The sequence below is a fragment of the Neofelis nebulosa genome, chromosome 15 (assembly GCF_028018385.1).
Source record: "Neofelis nebulosa isolate mNeoNeb1 chromosome 15, mNeoNeb1.pri, whole genome shotgun sequence".
In the NCBI taxonomy this organism is placed as follows: domain Eukaryota; kingdom Metazoa; phylum Chordata; class Mammalia; order Carnivora; family Felidae; genus Neofelis; species Neofelis nebulosa.
The window spans coordinates 66,573,910-66,600,134 of NC_080796.1; the positions used below are offsets into that span (position 1 = coordinate 66,573,910).

At 48.2% G+C, this 26,225-nt stretch overlaps 1 protein-coding gene across 2 annotated transcripts; it reads left to right on the forward strand.

Moving 5' to 3' along the window:
- Positions 1–2,353: 2,353 nt before the first annotated feature.
- Positions 2,354–26,225, forward strand: ALDH9A1 (aldehyde dehydrogenase 9 family member A1). Of its 2 annotated transcripts, none has more exons than XM_058701664.1 (11): positions 2,354–2,596; positions 5,254–5,399; positions 11,364–11,493; positions 12,453–12,587; positions 14,150–14,346; positions 15,262–15,402; positions 17,065–17,253; positions 17,707–17,794; positions 20,544–20,685; positions 23,422–23,534; positions 25,303–26,225. In XM_058701664.1, exons 1-11 carry the CDS (start codon positions 2,416–2,418, stop codon positions 25,344–25,346), a joined length of 1,506 nt encoding a protein of 501 aa, XP_058557647.1. In that variant the 5' UTR covers positions 2,354–2,415; the 3' UTR covers positions 25,347–26,225. The 2 variants fall into 2 exon arrangements, with proteins under 2 accessions (XP_058557647.1, XP_058557646.1); XM_058701663.1 differs by having other exon boundaries at positions 2,355–2,596; positions 25,320–26,225.

The window sequence follows — 26,225 nt, forward strand, 5'->3', positions numbered from 1 at the left end:
CGGGGGAGGGGCAGACAGAGAGGGAGACATAGAATCCCAAGCAGGTTCCAGGTTCTGAGCTGTCAGCGCAGAGCCCAACATGGGGCTTGAACTCACGAACCATGAGATCATGACCTGAGCCGAAGTCAGATGCTGAGATACCCAGGTGGCCCTGTGTGTTTTTCATTTTAGAGAGTTTCTACTGGTATGTCTCCAAATCCACTAATCTTTTCTTCTGAAGCATCTATTAATCTGTTAACTCCATATGGTAGATTAAAAATGTTTGGATGTTTTTCTTATATCTTTTTTTAATGTTTTTTTTTTTTAACGTTTTTTTTTTTTTTAATTTATTTTAGAGACAGAGAGAGACAGAGCATGAACGGGGGAGGGGCAGAGAGAGAGGGAGACACAGAATCGGAAGCAGGCTCCAGGCTCTGAGCCATCAGCCCAGAGCCCTACGCGGGGCTCGAACTCACAGACCGCGAGATCGTGACCTGAGCTGAAGCCGGACGCCCAACCGACTGAGCCACCCAAGCGCCCCTCTTTTTTTTAATGTTTTATTTATTTTTGAGAGAGAGAGCATGTTAGGGAAGGAGGGGCAAAGAGAGAGGGAGACAGAGGATCTGAAGCGGCCTCTGAGATGACAGTAGACAACCCGACTCTGGGCTCCAACTCAAAAGCTGCAAGATCATGGCCTCAGCCAAAATCAACAGTCTGACGCTTAACTGGGTCACCCAGGTACCCCTGTGGATCTTTCTTTTGATCGATTTTTCTCCTGGGGGTTGGCATGCATGATAATCTTTTATTGGCTCTGGACATTCTGGGTTACACTTTTTTAGATGCTAGACTTTGTTGTATTCCTTTAAATATTTGGGGGGGGGGGGGGTTTGTTCTGGGGCACAGGTGATTTACTTGGAATTGATTAGATCCTTCTGAGGTTGGCTGCTTAGCATTGTTATGGCAGGCCCAGAGCAGCCACTGGCCTAAGGCTAATGTGACCCCACTATTGAGGCAATATGCTTCTGAGGACCCTGCACAACGCCTTATATTATATATTTTAAATGTTTATTTATTTTTGAGAGAGAGAGAGAGGGGGAGAGGGGCAGAGAGAGATGGAGACAGAGAATCCCAAGCAGGCTGCGTGCTGTCAGCTCAGATGTGGGGCTCGAACTCACAAATCCTGAGATCATGACCTGACTGAAATGGAGAGTCAGATGCTTTACCGACTTAGCCACCCAGGCGCTCCCACGATGCCCTATATTATAAGGTCTGGCTGGAACACAAACAATCCTCAGTCCTGTAAGAGCTCAAGGGATTTTTCTGCTTATTATTTTTTGGGGGGGTTCCCTTGGTCCTGAGTAGTCTCCTCACTACTGAGTGATTACTATACACATCATTACTCAGCCTTCAAATCCAGGGCACTCCCTGCGGATCTCCGAAGCTCTCCCTTTGTCTAGCTCGGTCCTTTTTAGCCGCCTTCACACTCTTGAACTCTGCATTTTGTCTCCTCAGTTCAGGAAGGTGGCTGGGCCCCGTGTGGGTTCCTTCTCCCTGCACTGTGGCCTGGAAACTCTTTTTAGGCAGAGAGCTGGGAAATTTGAAGGGCTTGCTGCAGACCATTATTCTCCGTTGCCTGTCCTCCCCTATCTGTAAGTTGTTGTTTCCTGTGTTTTGCCCAGTTTTCTAGTTGTTTAAGGCAGGAAGATAAATCTGGCCCCGTTATTCCATCATCACTGGAAACAGGAGTCTCAACACCCACTTCAGATGAGGACCTGCAGGAGAGCGGATAAGAAAGTACCACAGTCAGGGACTTAACGCTCTCCGGGCTCTTCCCCCCCCCCCCCCCCCCCCCGCTTCTTATCTTTATTGAGGTATAATTCACAAATAAAAATTGTATATATTTAAGGGGTTTTCACATACCCCTCGATGTTTTATGTATATACGTATACGCTGTGACATAATCACAAGCAAGCTAATTCACATGTGCATCTCACATAGTTAACATTTTCTGTGTGTGTGTGTGTGTGTGTGTGTGTGTGTGCAGGACACTGGCGTGTGGCCCTTCTGGCTAAGCAAGGGCCTGACCTGGTCCGCCCAGGAGCCTGCTGACCCCCAGCAAGTCTCCCAGACCCCGCTCCTCACCTGGGGTCCCGCCGTAAGGCCACCAGCTGCAGCTCGCCCCGCCTGCCCGCGGCCCCGCCCCTCCTCGGCCGACCCGCCTTTCGCCCTGCCTCCCGGCGGTCCGACCCCGCCCCTCCACCTCCCCGAGGGCCCCGCCTCTCGCCAGGCCTCCCGAGGCCCCGCCTCCCAGGCCGGCCCCGCCCCTCCCTGCCGCTCTTCCGCCTTCCCCGAGACCCCGCCCCTCCCCGCCCCTCGTCCTGCCTCTCCGCCCCGGCGCGGCCCTGAGCTTTGGTTCCCGAGCCCCGCCAGTCCCGTATGTTTTTCCGAGGGGGTCTGGTCGCCTTCTCGCCTTGTGTCCGCGCCCTTCGGCCTGGTCCTGTCGCGGCCATGAACACTGGCAGTTTCGTTGTGTCGCAGCCGCTCAATTACCGTGGCGGGGCCCGCGTGGAACCGGTGGACGCCTCCGGCACCGAGAAGGCGTTCGAGCCTGCAACCGGTAACGGAATGGAGACCGGGCGGCGGGGTCGGGGGTGTTGCGGCGGGGGGCCCGCGGGGGTCGTGGAAGGGGACCGGTGGGGGGAGGCGGCGGCGGGCCCGGGGGATCGTGGCGGGGGGAGGCTGGGGGGAAGCGGTGGGGTCCCGGTGCGGGTTGGCGCCTCCCCGTCCCACTCGTGGACGGACGTGTTGTACTGCCCTGAATCTTCATTTAGTGCTTTCTGCAAACGTTTTCTGTGACAGATGAGTGACGGTGTGGAAAATAGAGTTGTCTGTGCAGGCAGCTAAGGACTCCATGCAAACACGAATGCATCTGCACAGGGACCCGGGGCGGGGGGTGGGGTGGGGTAGGTGTGTGAGGTTGTGCCCCTGTTTATTATTAATTTTTATTAAACGTTTTTTAAAATGTTTAGTCATTTTTGAGAGATAGAGACAGGGCACGGGCGAGGGAGGGGCAGAGAGAGAGGGAGGCACAGAATCCGAAGCAGGCTCCAGGCTCTGAGCAGTCAGCACAGAGCCGGACACGGGGCCCGCACCCACAAACCGTGAGATCATGACCTGAGCCCAAGTTGGCGCTTAACCACCTGAGCCACCCGGGCGCCCTGAAGACTAAATTTTTATTTTACCTTATATATTTTGAGAGAGAGCAAATGGGGAAGGAGCAGAGAGAGAAGGAGAGACAATCCCAAGCAGGCTCCCTGGTGTCAGCCTGGAGCCCGACATGGGGTTTGAACTCACAAACCGTGAGATTATGCCCTGAGCTGAAACCCAAGAGTTGGTGGTTTAACCAACTGAGTCACCCAGGTGCCCCTTTTTTTTTTTTTTTTTTTTTTAAGTTAGAACTACAGTAATGTCTTCAACCACATGCACAGAAGAGGATTGGGATTTCTTTTTTTTTTTTTTTTTAATTTTTTTTTCAACGTTTTTTATTTTTTATTTATTTTTGGACAGAGAGAGACAGAGCATGAACGGGGGAGGGGCAGAGAGAGAGGGAGACACAGAATCGGAAACAGGCTCCAGGCTCGGAGCCATCAGCCCAGAGCCTGACGCGGGGCTCGAACTCACGGACCGCGAGATCGTGACCTGGCTGAAGTCGGACGCTTAACCGACTGCGCCACCCAGGCGCCCCGAGGATTGGGATTTCTTGAAGGAAGTTGGTGAAAACATTACTGCTGAGAACAGAGGAGCTTGCACAGATGGCTCTAATGAGTGTGAATGAGAACTCTGTTGCCATCTCAGCCTTAAAATACTCCTGTGGGTGCATCAGACTTGGGAAAGGGAGGGGTGTCTGGGTGGCTCAACTGGTTAAGCATCCGACTTCGGCTCAGGTTACGATCTGGTTGTTGGTGAGTTTGCTTTGGGCTCTGTGCTGACAGCTCAGAGCCTGGAGCCTGGTTCAGATTCTGTCTCTCTCTCCACCCCTCCCCCGATCACACTGTGTCTCTGTCTCTCTCTCTCAAAAATAAATATTCAAACAAAAGAGAATTGGAAAAAGGGGGAAAAAGCCCTGCTTTTATCCAGTGCTTCAAGTTGCCAAGCACAGTGCTGGGCCCTGGATTTGCTCTGAGAATTCTGAAGGTAACACAGCTAACGAGGAAGAGGTTTTGGTTTTGGTTTATGTTTGTTCTGCTGGGCTGTGTGGGATATTTGTGGGGAGAAAAATGTGAATGTTTGGTGCAAACCAGAATGGCGGGTAGCCAGAGACAAAACTGGGTTGCAAAGGACTGGAGAATTTAAGATCAACTAATGGCACTAAACCACAGAGCAGCAGTTAGTCTGAGCAGGAAGGAGCCACGGGGGTCCTCAGACTCTCCTGGGGGAGACCGCCTCTCCACCCCCATCCCCACAGTTACGAAGGGAAAAGAAAATTTGCTCTGTATTTTAATTGCCTACAGTGTATGTGAACTTTAGCCACTGCCTTTACCAACTAGCTATTCACGTTTTAACAGAAATTGCAGGCTTGCCAAAGGTCTCTGGACAGAGTCCCAGAGGTTCTTAGAGGGGGAGGGAGAAGGAACTGCTGCTTGGTGTACTTCAAGAATTCAGTGGGAGAGTCCGTCACAACCCCTGGCCTGTGGGGTCATGTTGCATGGAAATAGGGAATGACCTTGGAGTGAGAAAAGGAGAGACGGGGACTTTGCTATATTTGGGGGAAACTTTTTCTGGCGTTTAGGGTTATGTCTTCCTGATAACTCTTTGTTGATCATATTCATCAAGCATCAGCAGGATGATAGGATTTCTACAGAACAGAGCTTTTAAATGAGAGTTCATAACCCAGGAAACCGAGTACTTGAGCCTCGATTTCACAAGACCTCCGAGATTCTCAAATACTGTTAAAGAGAGGTGGCAAAACCCAGCTGCAAAATAGAGGACAGAGGTTCTCAACCCGGAGGCCATGCTGTGCTTAGGGCAAGGCGCCTGGTCTCTCTGGAATTCTGTGGTGTGGTCAAGTACTTTTTCCTGGACCGTAGTTTGCAACTTTTGTTAGATTCCTAAAGGATTCAGTCACCTCAAAATAAAGGAAAGAACTGCCTGTGTGTGTGGGGGGGTCATTAAATCCAACCACACTTACCAGCAAGAAGGGTCACTTACAGGGAATTTGGATACACAGTACTTTGAATGTGAGGCCACGTTGGCGTTACTGTCCTGTCCTCCTAGGCCGAGTGATCACTACCTTCGCGTGCTCAGGAGAGAAGGAAGTAAACTTGGCTGTCCAGGATGCAAAGGCTGCCTTTAAAATATGGAGTCAGAAATCTGGCATGGAGCGTTGTCGAGTTCTTTTGGAGGCTGCCAGGATAATAAGGGTATGTTTCATTAGTTTTTTTCTCTTTCAGAAATGTCCCCTTGTGTTGCTCTGAGGGTTCTTTGTGATGCTTTGCACTTAGACTTTGATGCTGTATTAGGTTAGGCCTTTTTTACAAAATGGAAACACCTTTTCTTTCTTTTTTCTTTTCTTTCTTTCCCTTTTTTTCCCCCCCATTGAGAGAGAGGGTGCAGGTGAGAGAGCAGTGGGGGTCACCTGAAGCGGGGCTCCTACTCCCTGGAAGTGGCTTGAACTCATGAACCATGAGACCATGACCTGAGCCGAAGCCAGATACTTAATCAATTGAGCCACGGAGGAGCAAGGAGAAAACATTTTCATTTGATCACCTGGGTATATATAGGACATGCTTTCTTTGATTAATTGCTTTCTGGACCATGGCTCTCTGTGACCTCTCCCTTGTCAGGTTGTTTTCTCCATCTTTGTTATAATGTATCCTTTGTAGCTTGGCTCCTTTTCTTTTTAACTCTGTGTACTGGTTTCCTGTTTACTTTTTCCTCTGATGACGCTTAAGTTTTCTTTTTCCGATGCATTTTCTACCTTAATTGCCTGGGAAGATTTCATAAATTTATAGATATCCCCCCCCCCTTTTTTTTTTCCAATTTTAGAACATGGGAAGGGGAGAGGGGTGGGGGTGGGTGGGAGAGAGAGAGAATATCTTAAGCAGGCTCCACACTCAGAGCCCGATGTGTGGCTCAATCGCATGACCCTGGGATCATGACCTGAGCCAAAATCAAGAGTTGAACACTCAACTGAGTGAACGTCCCAGGCACCCCTAGATATTCCGTTCTTAAAAAACAAAGTTAAATGTTTTATAGTCTTTTTAAAATAATTTTATTTATTTAAGTTATCTTTAGGCTCAACATTGGGCTTGAACTCATGACCCCGAGATCAAGCATTGCGTGCTCCACTTGTTTGAGCCCCTAAACTTTTCACAGTCTTTAAAAGCAAAAGGACTAGGTGCTTATTAGAGAAAATTAGAAAATTCAGAAGGATGTACACCAAAGCATGAATCGTGGTTATCTCTGAGCTGTAGAACTTGGGTAATTTTTATTCTCATGAGTGTGTTAAGTCAAAAGCTGCGATGTGTCTGAGAATTCCCCTACTTGCAAAGATACGTTGCATATAGGGATACAGTAAAATTTTGGTTTGCAAGCATAATTTGTTCCGGAAACATGACTGTAATCCAAAGCACTTGTACATCAAGGTGAATTTCAAGAACCGTGGGCTCAGTTGTGATCATGTGTCATGTACTACTCGAATTGCAAGACATCACTGGTTTATCAAGTTGAAATATTTGGAGGTGTTTACTTGTCTTGCGCAACACTCACAGAATAAGTTATTCACGATCCGAAGCTTTAATTTGTTTTAGGAAATTAAGAAGAAAAGTGTGTGTGTGTGTGTGTGTGTGTGTGTGTGTGTGTGTGTGTATAGTGATGGAAGACTTGAGAGTTGCTGGGTCAGAGAAAGATACAGGTTATCACTCACAATAAAATGCAGTAGCCAGAGCAGTGCCTTAGCACTAGTTTTCTGAGCCACAGTCCCCACAGGGAAATGCATTGAGCCAAACATCACTCTCTTGCATATAGTGGGTTGCCCCATAGGATGGGAACCCTAAAGTTACGAGATTCCGTTGATATAGGAGCTGCTTCTCACATCAGTGCGTGTTCTTCTCTGTAGCGAGAGAGATTACTCCTTGTTAAATAGATCTCCAGGGTTAAGGGGGAAGGTGTTACTGAGTTTATTTCCCTGGAAAGTAAGCAGATGTCTCCAAAAAGGGGAAGCAGAGAGCCTTCTATCTCCTCACCCCTCCAGGCACCTCTATCTTTAGGGAAACACTGTGTCTGTTTTTCAAAGGCCTTTGCTTCTCAGTCAGCTTGCCAGAGTCCTTTGCTCAGAAAGCCGGGGCCACAGAGATGTCAAAATGTTCATGGAGCATTTTCTCCTAACTAAGTATTTTCCCCTATTATTAAAAAATTAATTTTGGGGTGCCTGGGTGGCTCAGTCAGTTGAACATCTGACTCTTGATCTTGGCTCGAGTCATGATCTCGTAGTTTGTGAGGTTCAAGCCTGCGTTGGGCTCTGTGCTGACAGTGCGGAGCCTGCTTGGGATTCTGTCTGCCCCTTTCTTCTCCCCCGTCTTTTCCCTCCCCCCTCCCCTTTCTCTCAAAATAAATAAATAAAAACATAAGTAGTTTAAATTAGACCAAAAGCAATAAAGCAGATGATTTATGATTTTAGTTTTTCACTTTTTCTTAGCACATAAGCATTTAGGGTTGTTGTGTCCTCTTAAGAATTGACCCCTGGGGTGCTTGGGTGGCTCAGGTTAAGCATTCGACTTTGGCTCGGGTCATGATACCGTGATTTGTGGGTTCGAGCCCCATGTCGGGCTCTGTGTGGACAGCCTGGAGCCTGCTTCGGATTCTGTGTCTCCCTCTCTCTCAGCCCTCCCCTACTCATGCTCTATCTCTCCCTTTCTCTCAAAAATAAACAAACATTAAAAAAAAAAAATTGGCCCCTTTATCATTATTAAGTGACTTTTTTTTTAATCCTGAATAATATCTAATAATATTCTTTTGCTCTGAAATGGACTGTTTGATATTAGTTTTCTTTTCCTTTTAACCTCTCCCCCTTTCCATTAATATCTGTGTTACTGTGTTAGTCAAAAATATATTGCTATCTTTTTGTAATGCTTCTGTCTGATGCTCATGCTTTATACCTGCCTTTACCCAAAATTATCCCGTAACTGAACAGATTCCACCCTCTGATCATAACCTATAATCATAACCTTCCATTGTTTATTAGTTCTTCCCTTTCTTTTTTTTTAAGATTTTACTTTTGGGGCGCCTAGGTGGCTCAGTCGGTTGAGTGTCTGACTTCGGCTCAGGTCATGATCTCACAGCATGTGGGTTCGAGCCCCATGTCAGGCTCTGTGCTGACAGCTCGGAACCTGGAACCTGCTTCAGATTCTGTGCCTCCCTCTCTCTCTGCCCCAACCCACTCACATTCTGTCTCTATGTCTCTCAAAAATAAATAAACATTAAAAAAAAATTTTAAGATTTTACTTTTTACTTTTTTAAAGTTTATTTATTTTGAGAGATGGAGAGCGTGACTGGGGGGTGGGGGGAGAGGCAGGCGAGAGAATCCCAAGCAGGCCCCACACTGTCAGCCGCCGACGTGGGGCTCAAACTTGCAAACTGTGAGATCTTGCCCTCAGCCGAAATCGAGTCAGACGCTTAACCAATGGAGCCACCCAGGTGCCCCAAGGTAAAAATATTTTATATTTACCCACATTTTTACCATTCCCAGTGCTCTTCATTTCATTCCTTTGTGTAGGCCCAGATTTCCATCTGGTGTCATATTTTTTCTGCTTGAAGAAATTTCTTTAGCATTCCTTATAGCACAGTTTTGCTCGTGATATTCTTTCAGCTCTTGTGAGTCTGAAAGTCTTCATTTTGCTTTCACTTTTGAAAGAATTACAGGTATCGAATTCTAGGTTGATGGGTTTTTTTTTTTGTTTTAGTTTTTTTTTTTTTTAATTTTTTTAAATGTTTTATTTATTATTGAGAGAGGGAGAGGGACAGAGTGTGATTGGGGGAGGGGCAGAGGGAGAGGGAGACAGAATCCGAAGCAGGCTCCAGGCTCTGAGCTGTCAGCACAGAGCCCGACGCGGGCTTGAACTCCCGGACCGTGAGATCATGACCTGAGCCGAAGTCGGACGCTTAACCGACTGAGCTACCCAGGTGCCCCAGTTATTTCTTATTTTGTAAGCTATCTGCGTTCCTTTCATTTTATTTCATTTTTTTAAATTTATTTTTTTAATGTTTACTTATTTTTGAGAGAGACAGAGCTCGAGAGGGGGAGGGGCAGAGAGAGAGGGAGACCCAGAATCCAAAGCAGGCTCCAGGCTCTGAGCTGTCAGCACAGAGCCCGACTCGGGGCTTGAACTCATGAACCGTGAGATCATGACCTGAGCCGAAGCCAGATGCTCAACCGACTGAGCCACCCAGGAGCCTTTGTTGTTTTAGTTCTTTAAATTAGGAAGTTCTAACTAAATTTCTGCCCATCTCTTCTCCTCAGGGCCTCCAATTACACATAGCCTCGGTGGCTTGAAGCTCTCTCCTGGTTACTGATGCTGTTTGGGTTTTTCCTGTTTTCTTCTCTCTGTGTGTTTTAGTTTGGATATTTTCCAGTGTTACCAGTACTTTAATTTAAAACTTACTAACTGCAAGGGCACCTGGGTGGCTCAGCCGGTTGAGCCACCGACTTCGGCTCGGGTCATGATCTCGCGGTTTGTGAGTTCAAGCCGCGCATCGGGCTCTGTGCTGACCGCTCAGAGCCTGGAGCCTGCTTCCAATTCTGTGTCTCCCTCTTTCTCTCTCTCTGCCCCTCCCCCACTCATGCTCTGTCTCTGTCTCAAAAATAAACATTAAAAAAAAAACAACTAACTGCAGAAAATCTGTCTCGGTGCACACAAATTGCAATGTCAGGCCTGCCCAGAGTATTTTCTGATCTTACTAGCATGCACTGGGCGGGACACCATAGGTAGTGGCATAGAGGTCTGCAGTATACTTTGAAAGTGTGCGGAGGAGGGAAAACACTCAGAGGGATGACCGCAGCCTGCTGGTGTTGGGCCCCGTGGAGACAGATGTTGTCTGTGTCCGAGAGCACAGGGTCTGGGCTAATTTATTTAGGACTTACCAGCTTCCTGTTTTAGAAATAGGTTTCGTGAAGGCAGAGAATGGATCTCTGTATTTTTTCTTAGTAATGAAGGTAGAATGACTCAGTCAAAAGTCTTTATTTCTCAGGTCTTTATAGAAATATGACACGTTCAGATCTCACTGTCAGGACTTCCCTTTCCTGTGTTTCCTCTTGATTTTGATATTCCTGCTCCCTCTTCTCTGATATTTGTACTGTTGACACATGGCTTGGGATTAATTTCAGTTGCCATTTCATTTGCTTGTGGTCTGGCTCACCGCTTACCCATTTTAATAAGACAGTGCTACATCTTGTCATTTGTTTGATTCACCTTTTATGTGTGTTCACATATCACCCTCTCCTGTATTTTACATCCGGTCCATGAGAGCAAATGTGTGTTTCTTACATGCTCCATTCATTCGGTTCTCTCACCTTTGGGACAAAGAAAGGGGAAATTAGCTTTTCTCTTGAGGTCAGTTTCCCAAACCTTTCCAGTCATCCCTGGACCATCTCCAGCATCTCTCAGCCACATAGGCTACAGCTGGAACAGTATTTCGTAAGAGAATTGATGAGTACTGACCATTAGAAAATAATTATCTTGGGGCGCCTGGGTGGCTCAGGCGGTTAAGCGTCCGAGTTCGGCCCAGGTCATGATATCATGGTTTGTGGGTTCGAGTCCCACATCGGGCTCTGTGCCCACAGCTCAGAGCCTGGAGCCTGCTTCAGATTCTGTGTCTCCAGCGCTCTGTGCCCCTCCCTCACTCACTCCCTCTCAAAAATAAATAAACATTGAAAAAAAATTATCTCGTGATTTTCACCTGCTGCATGTCTTGGGGTGAATTAAAGCTGTGCATGTAATATAACTTCTCACCTGCCACTTGTGTGTGTAGCCATCGTGTGTCATTGGCTGTCGTAGTGATGGTTGTCTCTCACTCTATACGTGCAGACGCATATGTGCGCACATATACATATTTATACGTGTATACACATATGATGCTCGCTTCTCAAACCATACCTTTTCTAATTGATCTGGAAAGGGGGTATTGGTCTTAAATCTGTGACGATTAACTTGAGGGGGGCACAGGGCTGCTGTTGAGCGGTAAGCTTTCTCTCCCAGATGTCGTAGTGCCACTCCTTCTAAAGCGTGAGCTGTTTCTGTTTTTGGAAATTGGGCAGCATATTCTGAGTGTTGAATCTGTTGGGGCGTATGATAAGAAGTCTTAAGTCTAGTCTTCCATTTTACCCAAAGGAACGGAGGGATGAAATCGCCACCGTGGAGACCATCAACAATGGAAAGTCCATCTTTGAGGCCCGCTGGGACATCGACACCTCCTGGCAGTGCGTGGAGTACTACGCGGGCTTGGCTGGATCCATGGCTGGTAAGCCCCAGCTGGGCCTTTCGGGAGCCACTGACCGGGAGGCAGAAACAGATCCTAGTGGCGAAGGAGAGACATTTGGGGCTTGAGACAGACCTGGCTTAAAATCCTGGGTTTAGCCACTCTCTGCATGGGTGACCCCGAGAATTACTTTACCTTTCCTTGTTGAAACTGGAGATGATAATCCCTGTTTTCTTGGGTTATCATAAGGGTTAAATGAGAAAATATATGGAAAGCACTGAGCATGGTGTCTGAGCTTCAGGCCAAGTTGTTGAAAAACCAAGAGTCAGTCAGTGTTCTCAGTATTTACTAATTCTACCTAGTTAGCAAAAAAGATTTTCTCGATTCTTTGTGACGTTTACAGTAGTGGGTGTTGGATGGCTTCACAGGACCCAGGAGGGCTGTGGGGAGCCAGAAGTCTGACATGTGGGTCCTGCTCTGGAGGCTCCCCTTATTTCCATCATTTAAAAAAAAGGTTTTTTTTTTAATGTTTATTTATTTTTGAGAGAGACGAGTGCGAGTGGGGGAGGGAGAGGCTGAGAGAGAGGGAGACACAGAATCGGAAGTGGGCTCCAGGCTCTGAGCTGTCAGCACAGAGCCTGATGTGGGGCTTGAACCCATGAACAGTGAGATCATGACCTGAGCCGAAGTCGGACGCTCAACCGACTGAGCCACCCAGGCGCCCCCCCATCTCACTTCTTCAAGTTACTGTCTGTTAGGTGCTCTCCGGTTGTAGAGAATTATATGAAGTTGAGCGAACACGGGTTTGGAGGATGGAAAGGATTCTTCACTGGAGCGACTATGCAGAGGCAGCGTCCGACCGGCGAGAATGAACAAAAGAGCAGAGACGGGGAGGAGGCCGGCGCAGTGGAGCACGGCTGAGCACGGCTGTGCACGGCTGTTGACGGAGTCTTGGGAAAAGCAGACCTGCATTCTCCGTGACGCCCCTGTTTTCCCCTCAGGTGAACACATCCAGCTCCCAGGCGGATCCTTTGGTTATACCAGAAGAGAACCACTTGGCGTATGCGTGGGAATAGGCGCCTGGAACTACCCCTTCCAGATCGCCTGCTGGAAGTCTGCTCCCGCGTTAGCGTGTGGTAAGAGTGAACGGTTCTTCCACCCATGAGCTGTCCGTTCTGTCCCTCACCTTTTCGTGTGCGCGTGCACACACACTCATTTGCACACTCACGCTCCACATCATAAGGGGCCTGCGTTGGGGCACCCGAGGCCCCGAGGACCTGCGTCTGCTCCCGCCCGGCCTCATCGGGGCTTCTAGTGTATGTTATGCGTGCGGATTACATCCATATTATTCCCACTTTTGTTTTTATTTTGTTTAAAAAAATTTTTTTTAATCTTTATTTATTTTTGAGAGAGAGAGAGAGACAGAGTGCGAGCAGGGGAGGACAGAGAGAGAGACACACACGGAATCGGAAGCAGGCTCCAGGCTCCGAGCAGCCAGCACAGAGCCCGACGCGGGGCTCGAACCCACAAACCATGAGATCATGACCTGAGCCAAAGTTGGACGCTCAGTTGACTGAGCCACCCAGGCGCCCCTATTCCCACTTTTATTTATCTTATTTTTGTTATGGAAAGGAAGAGTGTTCATTTTGGTCCTGGAAGTCTTCTATTTTACTGTGGAATTGATTTCGATTTGTGCTACTTGTAAGCTCTCTTCCTTTCTGGACAAGGATTGTGAAATGAACCTTTGTGTAGGAAGAGGCACTTCGTTGGGGGGGGGGGAGGGGCGCCTGGGTGGCTCAGCCGGTTAAGCGTCCGACTTCAGCCCAGGTCATGATCTCACAGTCCGTGAGTTCGAGCCCCATGTCAGGCTCTGTGCTGACAGCTCAGAGCCTGGAGCCTGCTTCAGATTCTGTGTTTCCTTCTCTCTCTGCCCCTCCCCTGCTCATGCTCTGTCTCTCTCTGTCTCAAAAATAAATAAAACATTAAACAAAGAAAAAACAAGGAAGAGGCACTCGGGAGCATGGCTTAAGCAGAAGATACACTTGCTCCTTCCTTTGTGTCTTAAGAGAAATGGTAAGACTTCCTTCTGAGTGACTGGTGGGCTGACTTAGAGAGTTTTTCATACTGCTTAAAGAGGAATTGATGGGAAAAGAGGATTTATGGTATCTTAGAAAAATACAAGGTGTAAAAAAAGCATTACTGAAAAAAAAATGTTACTGTTAGGACATTGTGTTGAAATCGCAGCTTTTCTCGTGTTGCTGCCTCGCGTTCTTCTGCTGTTTGCATGTTCTCTTGTGAGCTGGAGCTTCTGTTTTCCGGGACGACTACAGCTAAGCCACTGGTTTGGAGACTCTGAACAAATTAACCCTTTCTGGTCTTCAGTTTCTACTTGTAAAGATTTTTCTTTCAGTTTGTTTTTGAGAAAGTGCGCGCATGTGAGCAGGGGAGAGGCAGAGAGAGAGGGAGGGAGGGAGAATATCAAGCAGGCTCTGTGCTGTCTGTGCAGAGCCTGACTCCGGGCTCAAACTCACGAACCGTGAGATCATGACCTGAGCCAAAACCAAGAGCCGGACGCTCAACCGGCTGAGCCACGAGGCACCTGTGGAGTTGTTCTGGACTCGTCCTCCTGTCCCATCCTGTCCTCGGAGGATCACCAGCATTAAAAAACCTTTTGTTCTTGTGTCTTGGGTTTGTGCAGGTAACGCCATGATCTTCAAACCCTCTCCCTTCACGCCGGTGTCTGTGCTGCTGCTGGCTGAAATCTACACGGAGGCCGGCGTGCCCCCTGGGCTCTTCAACGTGGTGCAAGGAGGGGCCGCCACGGGCCAGTTTCTGTGTCTGCATCGTGATGTGGCCAAAGTCTCCTTCACTGGGAGTGTGCCCACTGGCTCGAAGGTGAAGATAAAATCAGCATCGGTTCACACACACACACACACACACACACACACACACACACACACGGCAGTACCCGGCCGGCGTGGAGTAGATGTCGGAGGCTCGTCTTCTGATCTGACCTGGCTTGAACTGGGAGGGGGCTGCCGCAGGGATTGGGGGCAGAGATCTGAAGTGTGTTCCGAAGGTGTGAAGCAGGGAGGGAAGTACAGTGGGACGATGAGGACCGCCGACCAGAGGGGGCCCCGCGGGGACGGAAGCCCTCACCTCCCGCCCGCGTCTGAGAGCGCAGGGTCTGGGCCGCCGCTGTGTCTTTGGTGTCTTAACTCATCAGTAGCAGCCACCTCAGAAGGAGGGGTATCTGCTCAGTTTATTTCAGATGTGTTGTTTTGACCTTAATTGTTAGCCTTGAACATAGTGACAGCATTAGGAGTTTCTACCCATGGCATGCAAATGAACAGTATTTTTTAAAAAAAATGTTTATGTTTATTTTATCTTTGAAAGAGAGAGAGACAGAGCGTGAGCAGGGGAGGGGCAGAGGGAGAGAGAGAGGGAGACATGGAATCCGAAGCAGGCTTCAGGCTGAGCTGTCAGCCCAGAGCCGCATGTGGGACCCGAACCCACAAACCATGAGATCATGACCTGAGCTGAAGTTGGACGCCCAACAGACTGAGCCACCCAGGCCTCCCCGAATGAACAGTATTTTTAAAATGAATTCCCTCTTCAGAATGTCAGCTGCAGTCCTATGGTTCTTTTCAGGTGTTCTGGAAAAGACTGTTCTAAATGGGTGAAGGGCAGAGTCATCGACCGGAACAAGGCTGCAGGTCCCATGTAGTTGTCCCGGAGGCTCAGCTTCTGGTGGGCTTAGCCTGCAGTTTTATCTGTGCTAAGCTTCTGAATGTGTTTGTCCTTGTTAAGATCATGGAGATGGCAGCTAAAGGAATCAAACCCATTACCTTGGAGCTGGGAGGCAAATCTCCCCTGATCATCTTCTCCGATTGTGACCTGGAGAACGCCGTGAAGGGAGCGCTGATGGCCAACTTCCTCACACAGGGCGAGGTGAGCACTTGTCCCCAGCCGAGGGGTGAAAGGAATCTCTTGCCTTCGTCTAGCAGCATGTTTTGAAGCTGTCTGTTTCGAAATAATTGCAGATTGACAGACCCGTTGCACAGAGTGCAGAGAATTCCCAGGCACCCCTGAACCACGTTTCTCAGATGTTAACATTTTATCACTTTTCCTTTATCATTGTGTTTACCTCTGTACACCCGTAGGCTTGTTATTTTTTCCTGTTTCCTGAACGGTTTGAAAGTTTGCAGACGCAAGACTCCTAACTTCTGTGGGCCTCTGTGCATTTCCTAGAAACAAGTGTGCTCTCTTCCGCAAGCACAGTGCACTCAGTAAAATCAGTAACCTCACGTAGACGGTCTTCAGTCCACAGCCCCTCGTCAGATGTTGTCATTTGTTTGCCGGGAGTCCTTTTAGCGAAGAAACAGACCCCACACAACCTCTTCTTCTCTGGTCCAAGACCTAATTCAGGAAGGTGTGTTGCATTTAGTTGTTGTGTTTCCATAATCTTTAGTCTGGAACAGTTAGCTCTTTGGTTATTCTCCTCTTTCCAGGACCTTAACATTTTTGGGGAGTATGAGCTGTTTATTGTGTAGAATGTCCCTCATGATGGTGGGGAGTCCGTCTGGTGTTTCCTTTTGAGTAGATTTAGGTTATGCATTTTGGGCAGAAGCCACCACAAAAAGTGATGTTGGGTCCTCTTTGAAGGGCGGTTGACCTTGCCGAAGGCGTGTCTTCCTGGGAAGTTGCTGTGTCCTCCTCTGTGGTTCAGTCGAATCACACAGGAGATGGTGGCAGAGGCCTCTGTGACTTCCCAAGCTGTCCCCCACTCATCTTAGTGCCCTTTGGTGATTTTTCCTGGAAGCAGTTTCTATTATGGTGGTCCCCAAATGGTGATTTTCCAATTCTGTTGTTCTTTCTACATTTATTAGTTCCAAGTCTCTACTGTAAGAAGGAACTTTTCCTTCTCCTGTGTTTTTCTTTTTTTCTTTCCTACTCATTTATCATTATGGACCATGGATTCTTTCTTCTGTGGATTATAGTCCATTACTGTCATTATTTATTTTGATGCTCAAATGACTGTAGATCTGGCTTGTGGCAGCCCATTTCTGTGACCTTTCTTCATTATTCCGTGACCATGAGTGCTTGGTGTATTTTTGGACATCAGGATCTACGGCTCTGATGGCATTGGAAGAGTATTCATGCTCATGTCTCCAGGAGGGTCTAAATAGTCAGAATTGATTTGTGATTTTAGAGCCAGACATTGGCTGTGAAATGCTTCAGGTTTTTATTAGGCTCATGCCCTTAGTTCTTGGTCTGTTTTCACTCTTCCTCCCCTTCTGCTCTTAAAATACGTGGCCCCATTCAGCCACTGACAGGAGGCCATGGGAGAAGTTATGTGGCTCATGGCACTATGAATGGCATTAAGGAAATGTAGACAGACAAAGAGCCCTGACTTTCACCTCAAAGGGCAGGCAGGTTATTTGCTGATAGGGTGGGATGTGTGGTCCTGTTCTGGATGGGGATAATTTTTAGAGAGGGAACTAACCTTTTGAAAAGGTCTACTGTCTCCTTTTAAGTTTAAAACTGCTGGATTCTTCCCCCTTTTCCTTTTTCTTTCCTTAACACACATACAAACTCATGTCTGTCTTTTAGGTTTGTTGTAATGGCACAAGAGTATTTGTGCAAAAGGAAATTCTCGAGAAATTTACAAAGGAAGTGGTGAAACGGACGCAGGGGATAAAAATTGGAGATCCCCTTCTGGAAGGTACAAGGATGGGCCCCCTCATCAACCGCCCACACCTGGAGCGAGTCCTTGGGTTTATTAAGCTGGCAAAAGAGCAGGTGAGGAGCAAGCGGAGATGGCATGGGGCAGGGGGAGGGGAATTAGTCCGAGTTGCACGTTACGTGTGTCGCTTTCCTGCTGGCTCGCGAGGCCTCAGCAGTGCTGTGCTCAGTACCTGCAGTGCAGTGACCGTGCGCCTGTTCAGGACACACGTACCACTTCAGGACTGCGTGTCAGGGTTGTAAGTTTAACATGAAATGTGGGGCGCCTGGGGGGCTCAGTCGGTTAGCGTCAGACTTCAGCTCGGGTCATGATCTCACGGTTGGTGAGTTCGAGCCCCGCATTGGCTCTGTGCTGGCAGCTCGGAGCCTGGAGCCTGCTTCGGATTCTGCGTCTCCCTCTCTCTCTGCCCTTCCCACGCTCATTCTCTGTTTCTCTGTCTTTCAATAATAAATAAACGTTAAAAAAAAAAAAACACCATGAAATGTGCATTCTTTTTTCTTCTCTGGCAGGGTGCTAAAGTGCTGTGCGGTGGAGACGTCTATGTGCCTGAAGATCCCAAGTTAAAGGATGGTTATTACATGAGACCTTGCGTGTTGAGTATGTCCTTTTCTTGTTGGCTTTTAAACAGTTTGAATTAAGTATCAGTTAGAAAAGGAGATTTATAAAATACGTGTATGGTGTAAAGCAGGCATTGGCAAACCGTGTCCCCGCTGCTCAGATTTAAGGAGTAGAAGTTCTCCATTACCTCCCGTGTGCCCTCCCTCTTGGACAGTCGTGTGCGTTGCTTTACCTGAGACTCAACTGGGTCTGAACCTGTTGTTCTGGAAGCAAGAAGCTCAAAAAAAAAAAAAAAAAAAAAAAAAAATGGAAGTGCATGTTTGATAAAAAACTAATGAGTTTCATTTTCTCAAGAAAGTTGATGAAGAATAGGTTTTTCTTTAACTATACGTGTCGTTAACAAGCCCAGTTTGTCAGTATGGCAATATCTTAAAATTAATGCAGTTTAATAATTTTTAGCATCTCCTTTCAGTCTTAAACATCTCGTGGCGTGGACAGTTGATTGTAGGGTCATCCCGCTGTCCTCAAATGCACTTATTTCTTTCCACCTCAGAGGTGACCACGGCCCTGGGTACCGCTGTTCTCATACCTTCTTCTGTCCTTTCACAGTATACGTTAGGATCCACGAATAAATGCCAATATGTAAAAACAGTGGTAGTATAATAGGCTTTAAAAAACTATATTCAGGTTGAAGTACATTGTGTGATTTCTTACATCTTATCTAGAAGATAGATTCAGCTTACTATTGCCCTAAGGTCGACAGTGGGGTCATTTTTCAGCACTCAATCATCTGATGGATTTTAAACCTTGAGCCCTTGCTAAAAAAAGAACCACTGAGGTTTGAAAGCTGTGAACCTAACATCTATAACATGGATTAGCTGGTAGTTACTAAGTGAACGGGAAAAGCTTACAATATATTTTTAACCATCAAGGTTGAGGATATTGTTTCCAGTTGAAGCTGTTGTAAGGAAAACTGTTAAACCATACTATGTGTGGGATTAACCCAAATGTATTAAGTATGCACTTCAGAAAAAGAAGGAACAGAGTATGCATCACACTTCAAGTAGTGCAAATAGTGTAGTATAAGATAGTATAAATATTTATAAGTAGTATAAATATTTCTCTGGTTGCTGGGATTAAAGATGATTTTTATTATAGTTTGTACATTTCTGAACACTACAGACTTCCACAGATAACATGTATTTGACAATTAGGCAAAAAATAATTGGTTTAAAGGTTATTTTAAGAGAGAGAGAAAGAGTGTGAAGTGGGGGAGGGCCACAGACACAATCCTGTGCTGACAGCACGGAGCCCGACACGGGGTTTGATCTCACAAACTGTGAGCCAAAATCAAGAGTCCGGCACTTAAGTGACTTAACCGCCCAGGCGCCCTTGGGACAAAATTACTCTTTTTTTTTTTTTTTTTTTTTTTTTAATATTTTAATGTTTATTTATTTGAGAGAGAGAGAGAGAGAGAGAGACTGAGCATGAGTGGGGGAGGGGCAGAGAGCGAGGGAGACACAGAATCCGAAGCAGGCTCCAGGCTTCAGGCTGTCAGCACAGAGCCCAACACAAGGCTTGAACTCACAACCCGCGAGATCTGACCTGAGCCCAAGTCGGACACTTAACTGACTGAGCCACCCAGGGGCCCCAGGAACAAAATTATTCTTAAACAGGCTGTGAACCTAGGCAAAGAACAGGGAGCTGACCATACTGAACTTTATTCTAGTGATTGCCAAAAGCCTGGTTTGTGGTCCGTGATGTCGGTGCCACTTGGAAAACTTGTTAAAAAGGGAGATTTCCTGGCTCCTGCTCTAGACCCCTGAATGTAACTCTCAGGGATGGGGCCTCGTGATCTGCTTTTCTTTTCTTTTTTTTTTTTTTTAATTAATTAATTAATTAATTTTAATGTTTATTTATTTTTGAGACAGAGAGAGAGCATGAACAGGGGAAGGTCAGAGAGAGGGAGACACAGAATCGGAAACAGGCTCCAGGCTCTGAGCTGTCAGCACAGAGACTGACGCGGGGCTTGAACTCACAGACCATGAGATCATGACCTGAGCTGAAGTCGGACGCTCAACCAACTGAGCCACCCAGGCGCCCTGTGATCTGCTTTTTAATGAGCCCCCCATTCATTTTTACTCACATTAAAGTTTGAGAGTGACTCCAGAGTCTAGATTAACTTTACTTAAGGTTTGGGAGTTAAAATCTGGTAAGTGTTGTGTTTCAGGCAGGAACCTTGCCTTTCCTGTATGTCAGTTATCACTTCATCTTGACATCTCCTTTGACTTTCCAACATAGAATTCACTGCAAACAGAGACCTATGGGGTTCTCAACTTGCAGGAGATAAGAAAATATTTTCTGGGACTGCTGGGTGATGCATTGTCCTGAGTCCTTTTCTGGCTAACGGTTTCCCTAAAAATTGTACACAGATTACTAGTCTTCAAGGAATTAGGACGTAGTGAACCATCCTTACACACGGTACTAAGAATTATTTAATACATCCTTGAAGATAGTTCGGGTGTCCCCAAAGTACCGTGTGTCCAGAGTACTTTCCCTCCTTTGTTATACACAAGCTCTAAACCAGCTGTTAAGAGATTGTAGACTTGTCCTCTTTGCACATGTGTGAGGAGCTGGTTTTCACACTTCGGCTAATACAAAGCTGATGTTCACGGTAGGGTTCTCGAGCTGTCCTTACTGCCGTGTATTCGAGCATAATCACCCTCCCCACCCCACCCCCCCCCCCGCTCCCAGACCACTGACGTTGGCTTTATCACCCTGTTTGCAGCCGATTGCAGAGACGATATGACCTGTGTGAGAGAAGAGATCTTTGGACCAGTTATGTCCATTTTATCATTTGACACTGAAGCTGAGGTTCTGGAAAGAGCCAACAATACCACTTTTGGCCTGGCGGCTGGTGTCTTTACCAGGTATGTGGGGAAGGCACCTCCAGCAGCATTGCAGGAACAGAGGCCCGCTCGGTCTGCTCAGAGACCTTTACTCTCATTTCCTCCCTGGAGTTCACGTTGTCATTAGCATTTTCTGTTTGCTTCAGGTGGAGTCAGAAGGTGCCAGAGTAGCATTTTGTAGTTGCTCCTGAATGGCCAGAGAACTGCTGCCGTTGAGTTTAAAGTGAGCTATAAACATTGTTGGTGAAAATTCTATCCCATGTCATTCATTTCATCGGACAGATATTTAAGGTTCGATCTATGTGTCTGTGTCTATGTAAAGCATCGTGTTGGGTGCCTATTGAAAATGTACACATCAGGGAATGTAGAAACCCATAAGCCTTTAAACGCTGGGCAGGAGTCTTCAAAAACGTGATTTTTAGCCGCTTTATAGTAGTTCCTAATCGGAATGCATTGTAAAATATGTAGGCATTTTTTTTGGTTGTTGCGTATTTAGGATATTGTTTCCAGTTGTCGCTGTTGTAAGTAAAAGTGTGATTAATCTCTCTGTACATAAACTGTTACCACGATAACAAAAGTAAGAAGCGATCTGGGAGCAGAATCTCCTTCAAAATGATGGCAGGTTGCTCGATTACATACAAACTTTGATTAGTCTTTGGTAGCGGTAGGAAGTTTTCTAAGACTACTTTGCACTTGGAATTACGCTGTTTCTTTGGTGACAGTCGAGGTTAAGTGTTCTTTGTAGCTTCGTGGCGAGCAACCTGGGGAGGAAGACCGAGGTCCCCCCTTGAGGACCTGATGGGATAGCTTCTCTGTGAGCTCTGAAGAAAAGATTGAGGGGCTGCTGCTTTCTCGTGTGCCTCGTTTTGGGTAGGCTTTATTTTTTAGAGTAATTTTAGGGTCACTGCAAAGTTGAGTGGAAGGCACAGAGGTTTCCCATGCACCCCCTCCCCCCAGCCGCCTCCACTATCAGCGTCCCCCCCCTCCAGGGCAGCCCGCTGGTTGTAACTGGTAAACCTACTTGGATAGATCGCGATCACCCAAAGACCACAGTCACCCTAGGGTTCATGGTTGGAGTGGTGCATTCTGTGGGTTTGGACGATGGATCCGCTGTTACAGCATCACACGGAGTAGTTTCACTGCTCTGTAAACCCCCTCTGTGGACCTGCTTTCCGTGGTGTGAGGAGTGAGTGGGTTAAGTCACCCCAGCACAGAGCGAGGCAGTCACGAGGGGGGCGACTCCAGTGTGCTGCCACTTCCCTCACAGCCTTGCAGGTCGGTTCACGCACCATGCAGCATATCCGCCTAAAGCGTACGATTCAGTGGTTTTTAGTGTATTTGTAGAGTCACACAACCGTCACTGTAATCTGATTTTAGAACTGTGAACCTCCCAGGAACACAGGGAACGTTCCCCACCCCTCCCCGCACCCCGGCCCCCGGGCAGCCACTAATCAACCTCCTTGTTATCTGCGTAGATTTGCTTACTTTGAATATTTTCTATAAACACGGCATCATACAGCATGTGACCTTCTGTGACTGGCTTCTTTGACTTGGAATAATGTTTTCAAGGTTCCTTTATGTCGTGGCAGCTGTCAGTACTTGGTGACAAATGGTCCATAGTGTGGATTCATTTTGTTCATCCGTTCACCTGTTGATGGACATTGGGATTGTTTCTACTTTTCTCCTACTATGAATAATGTCTCCGCGAACACTCCTATCTTTGTGTGGAAATGTGCGATTTGTGCCGGGTGTATACCTAGGGGAGGGATGGCTGGGTGATTCTGCTCAACTCCGAGGCACCGCTAAACTGTTTTCCCATGTGGGGGCACCGTCTGGCGTGCCCACCGGCCACGTGGGAAGGTTCCAGTTTCTCCACATCCTGGTCAGGGATGTCCTGGGACTGTCTGTCCTTTTTTTTTTGTTTTTTTTTTAAATGTTTATTATTGAGAAACAGAGAGAGAAAGCATGAGCAGGGGAGGGACAGAGAGAGAGAGAGGGAGACCCGGAATCCGAAGCAGGCTCCAGGCTCCGAGCTGTCGGCACAGAGCCCGACGCCGGGCTCGAACTCACGGACCGTGAGATCGTGACCTGAGCCGAAGTCCGGACGCTTAAACCACTGAGCCACCCAGGCACCCCACTGTCAGTCCTTTTGATTTCAGCCGTCCTGGTGGGTGAGAAATGGTGCCTCACTGTGGTTTTGATTTGGGTTTCTGGCAGTTGTCTTTTCCACTTTCTTGATACTGTCATTTACAGCACAAAAATTTTAAATTTTCACAAAGCCTGATGCTTTTATCTTTTTGTCTGTTACTTTTGGTATCCTGTCTGAGAAGGCTTTGTCAGACCCAAGATTATGAAGATTTATTCCTGTTTTCTTTGAAAAGTTTTATGGTTTTTGCTCTGATGTTTTAGGCCTGTGATCCATCTGAGTTAATTTTTATATATAGTGTAAGAAAGGGATCTCCCTTCATTCTTTGTGGATATGTGGGTAGCCTGTTGTTCTAGCCCTGTTTGTGACAATGTCCCTTCTCCCCATTTGAACTTGCTGCTGCTACGTGTTTCATAGATGCTTTTGGATGAGACCATGAAACTCAAATCCTTATATCTATTTTTGCCTGGATGACACAAGATTTAAAGCACATCTTGAAGAAACAAGAATCCGGCAGGATCTCAAAACCTTTAGACCTGGCAGTCTATCTTTTCCGTGGAAGTCGCAGAATAAACTGCTTCACAATAATATAATACACTGTGTCTTCACAGGGACATCCAGCGTGCCCACAGGGTGGTGGCCGGGCTGCAGGCAGGGATGTGCTTCATTAACAACTACAACGTCAGCCCAGTGGAGCTGCCCTTCGGTGGATACAAGAAGTCAGGTGAGGAGCCGGAAAGTGTGGATGCAAACCCGGCCTGTAGGGATACGGGTTGTAATTCAGACCGCACTGACCAGGTTTCTGAACATTCGTGTCTCAGAATCACCTGGGAAAGTATACAGATTCTGGTCCTCCCCCGACCGGCCACAGTGATCTCTGGGAATGGGAACCAAGCGTCTTCTTATTTTCCTTTTCTTTCCCCCAAAGCTCTCCAGAAGGTTCTAATGTGTATGTAGCCTGGCTTGTGAACTGCTAGTAGGCATCTCAGAAGGGTTTCTCTTGTGGGTAGAATTACTCTTTCTTCACGGGCTCTGGTCGCTGGTGGCATAAAACCGTTCCTGGAGGCTCCAGACTTGGGGCATTTGTTGTCGTCCACTGTGGGGGTTTTTAGGTGGAAAGTGTCTCTGAGCACCTCAGAAAGCATACGTTAATTTGTTTCCTTTATTCTGCCAAATCACTAAAGAGCCCTCAGTCTAACATTGAACAGTCCGTTATGGCTATCTTGGTTGTCCCGGACGCTGCACAGGGACGTGCCCCCCCCCCCCGCCCCCCCCCCCCCGCCGCTTGCCCAGTGTTCCCGGTGACGCAGTCAGTCTGGCCCCCCTGACGGTGACACGGTGACCGTGCAAGTCCAGTGTGTCGAGGGGGTGTGGGGTCCAGGACAGGCTCTCTGGAGCTTGTCGCCTGTAAATATTCGCTGGCTGCCCTTCCCTTTCTCTGGAAAGTGGTGTGGATGTTGCGGGGGCACCAGTCTGGGCGCCCGACCCCAGCCCCTGGGCAGGTGTGTGTGTGGCCATCCCAGCAGACACGTGAACCCTGATGGGTGCTTGTGAGACGGCGGGTGTTCGCTCGACCGTCTATTTGGCACCTGGCTTGGAAGTGCCCTGGCACGCCCAGGGCCTGCCCGCCGACCGGCCTCGTCCCTGCACGGGTGCCACTGCGGCCTGGGAGTCCGGCTGCTGCTGTGCCAGTACGTGCTCTCGGCCGGCTCCCCCCTCGGATCAGAACCTCTGGGTCGGTGCCCTCCGGCTTGTCTCCCTGGGGTGAGGTGAGAAGCAAAGGGGGCACACACACCCACCCTGGCCTCACATGCCCACCTAGCTCTGTGCTCAGAGGATAAGGGAGGGAGCCAGAGACCGAGTGAGGCCTTGCCGGGGCCGAGCACCTTTTCTTTTGAAGAGCGCCCCCCCCGGAGACGTGTATTCTGGGGGACCGGGCCTTGCCCTTTGGAGGCAGAACCTCCCGAAGTCAGAGGCAGGGGAAGGCCAAGCACAGGGTGCCGTCCTTTGAACGGGTGACCTCGTAACAGGGCAGGACTGGGGCTCTGAGCTGCCGAGCCGCCTGAAGCGGCCCCCGCCCCCGTGAGTCGGCAGTGTGTAAACAGCAAGCTGCTCTTAGCAGATTTCACAAAAGGAGGGGTTAAAAGGCCTGTTGTGTAGAGTTCGGTTCTCAGCGAGCACCAACTATCGGTTGTCGTAGAGACTTTCACACTCGATAGGAAGGTCCGAGCGCTTTCACATCCCAACCCAGAGTAGTCGGTGCCTAAAATAAAGTTCTGTTGTAGGACCAAGATGCGGGTATTTCCCTGTCCCCGTCCCCGTCCCCGAAGGCCAGTGGGTCACTTCTCCCGTGCCTAGCTGTACAGCTGATGATGTGCACTTGAGGACTTTGTCCCAAACCTTGTCAGTTCTGTGTTCTTCCCCTGAGGGGGTGACTGACTTTGGAGGTCCCCGTGACTTTTCAGGCTACCACGGTGGTGGCTCTTCCTCAGCCTTCTCTTCCTTCCAGGGTTCGGCAGGGAGAATGGCCGCGTGACAATTGAATACTATTCACAGCTGAAGACCGTGTGTGTGGAAATGGGCGACGTGGAATCTGCCTTTTGAACGTACGCGGCGAGCCCCGTCCGCGTGGCCACGCGTGGAACGGGCGCTGGATCTCCAGGGGGCCACACGGCTGCCTCGGTTTCACACCCAGAATTGTGTCCCTCGGGATAAGAGAACGGCTCGGTGTTCTTCCTTCCCCACCTCTCAGTCCCCTTCCTGATGGAAAATTTGCCCAAGTGCCTTTAAGACAATCAAGAAAGTGGTGATTTTCTCAAAGCAGATTCCTGCAAAATCTTTAACACGCTTCTGGAGAACAGGGAGAGGGACCAGGATTATACTTCGTCCACGGGTTTGACCTGACAGCGCTCCTCCTCCGGCTTGCTTCAAAGTAGAGCTCGTTTCTTGCTCCCTGACCGTTTTGAGCTCTGGCCCTGTCATGGATTGCATTGCGAGAGCTGACAGTCGGGATGGAGATAATAGCCAGGGTCACGTTCTGTGTGACGGTTCACTTGCCAAAGTAAGCCCTTTGTTTCCACTCAGTGCTGGTGTCCAGTCCTTGAACTACAGCTTTCTCCCTTGATAAATACAAAGTGGCTGGAGGCTCCTGGGGCACACTGCAGTTAAATAAATCACACCGCGGATCCTTTCAGCTTTGGGGCGCCTGGGTGGCTCAGTCGGTTAAGTATCTGACTCTGGCTCAGGTCATGATCTTGCAGTTCCTGGGTTTGGGTCCCACCTAGGGCTCTGTGCCCACAGCTCAGAGCCTGGAGTCTGGTTTGGATTCTGTGTCTCCCTGTTTCTCTGTGCCCTCCACCCCCACCCGCTGCTCGCACTCGGTCTCTTTCTCAAAAATAAACATTGAAAAAACCCC

Excerpts from the sequence above, each read along its gene's own strand:
- ALDH9A1 (XM_058701663.1), top strand. The coding sequence starts at position 2,416 with ATGTTTTTCCGAGGGGGTCTGGTCGCCTTCTCGCCTTGTGTCCGCGCC. Across the intron at positions 2,597-5,253 it reads GGCGTTCGAGCCTGCAACCG|GCCGAGTGATCACTACCTTC; the intron begins GTAACGGAATGG and ends CTGTCCTCCTAG. Across the intron at positions 17,795-20,543 it reads CATGAGACCTTGCGTGTTGA|CCGATTGCAGAGACGATATG; the intron begins GTATGTCCTTTT and ends CCCTGTTTGCAG.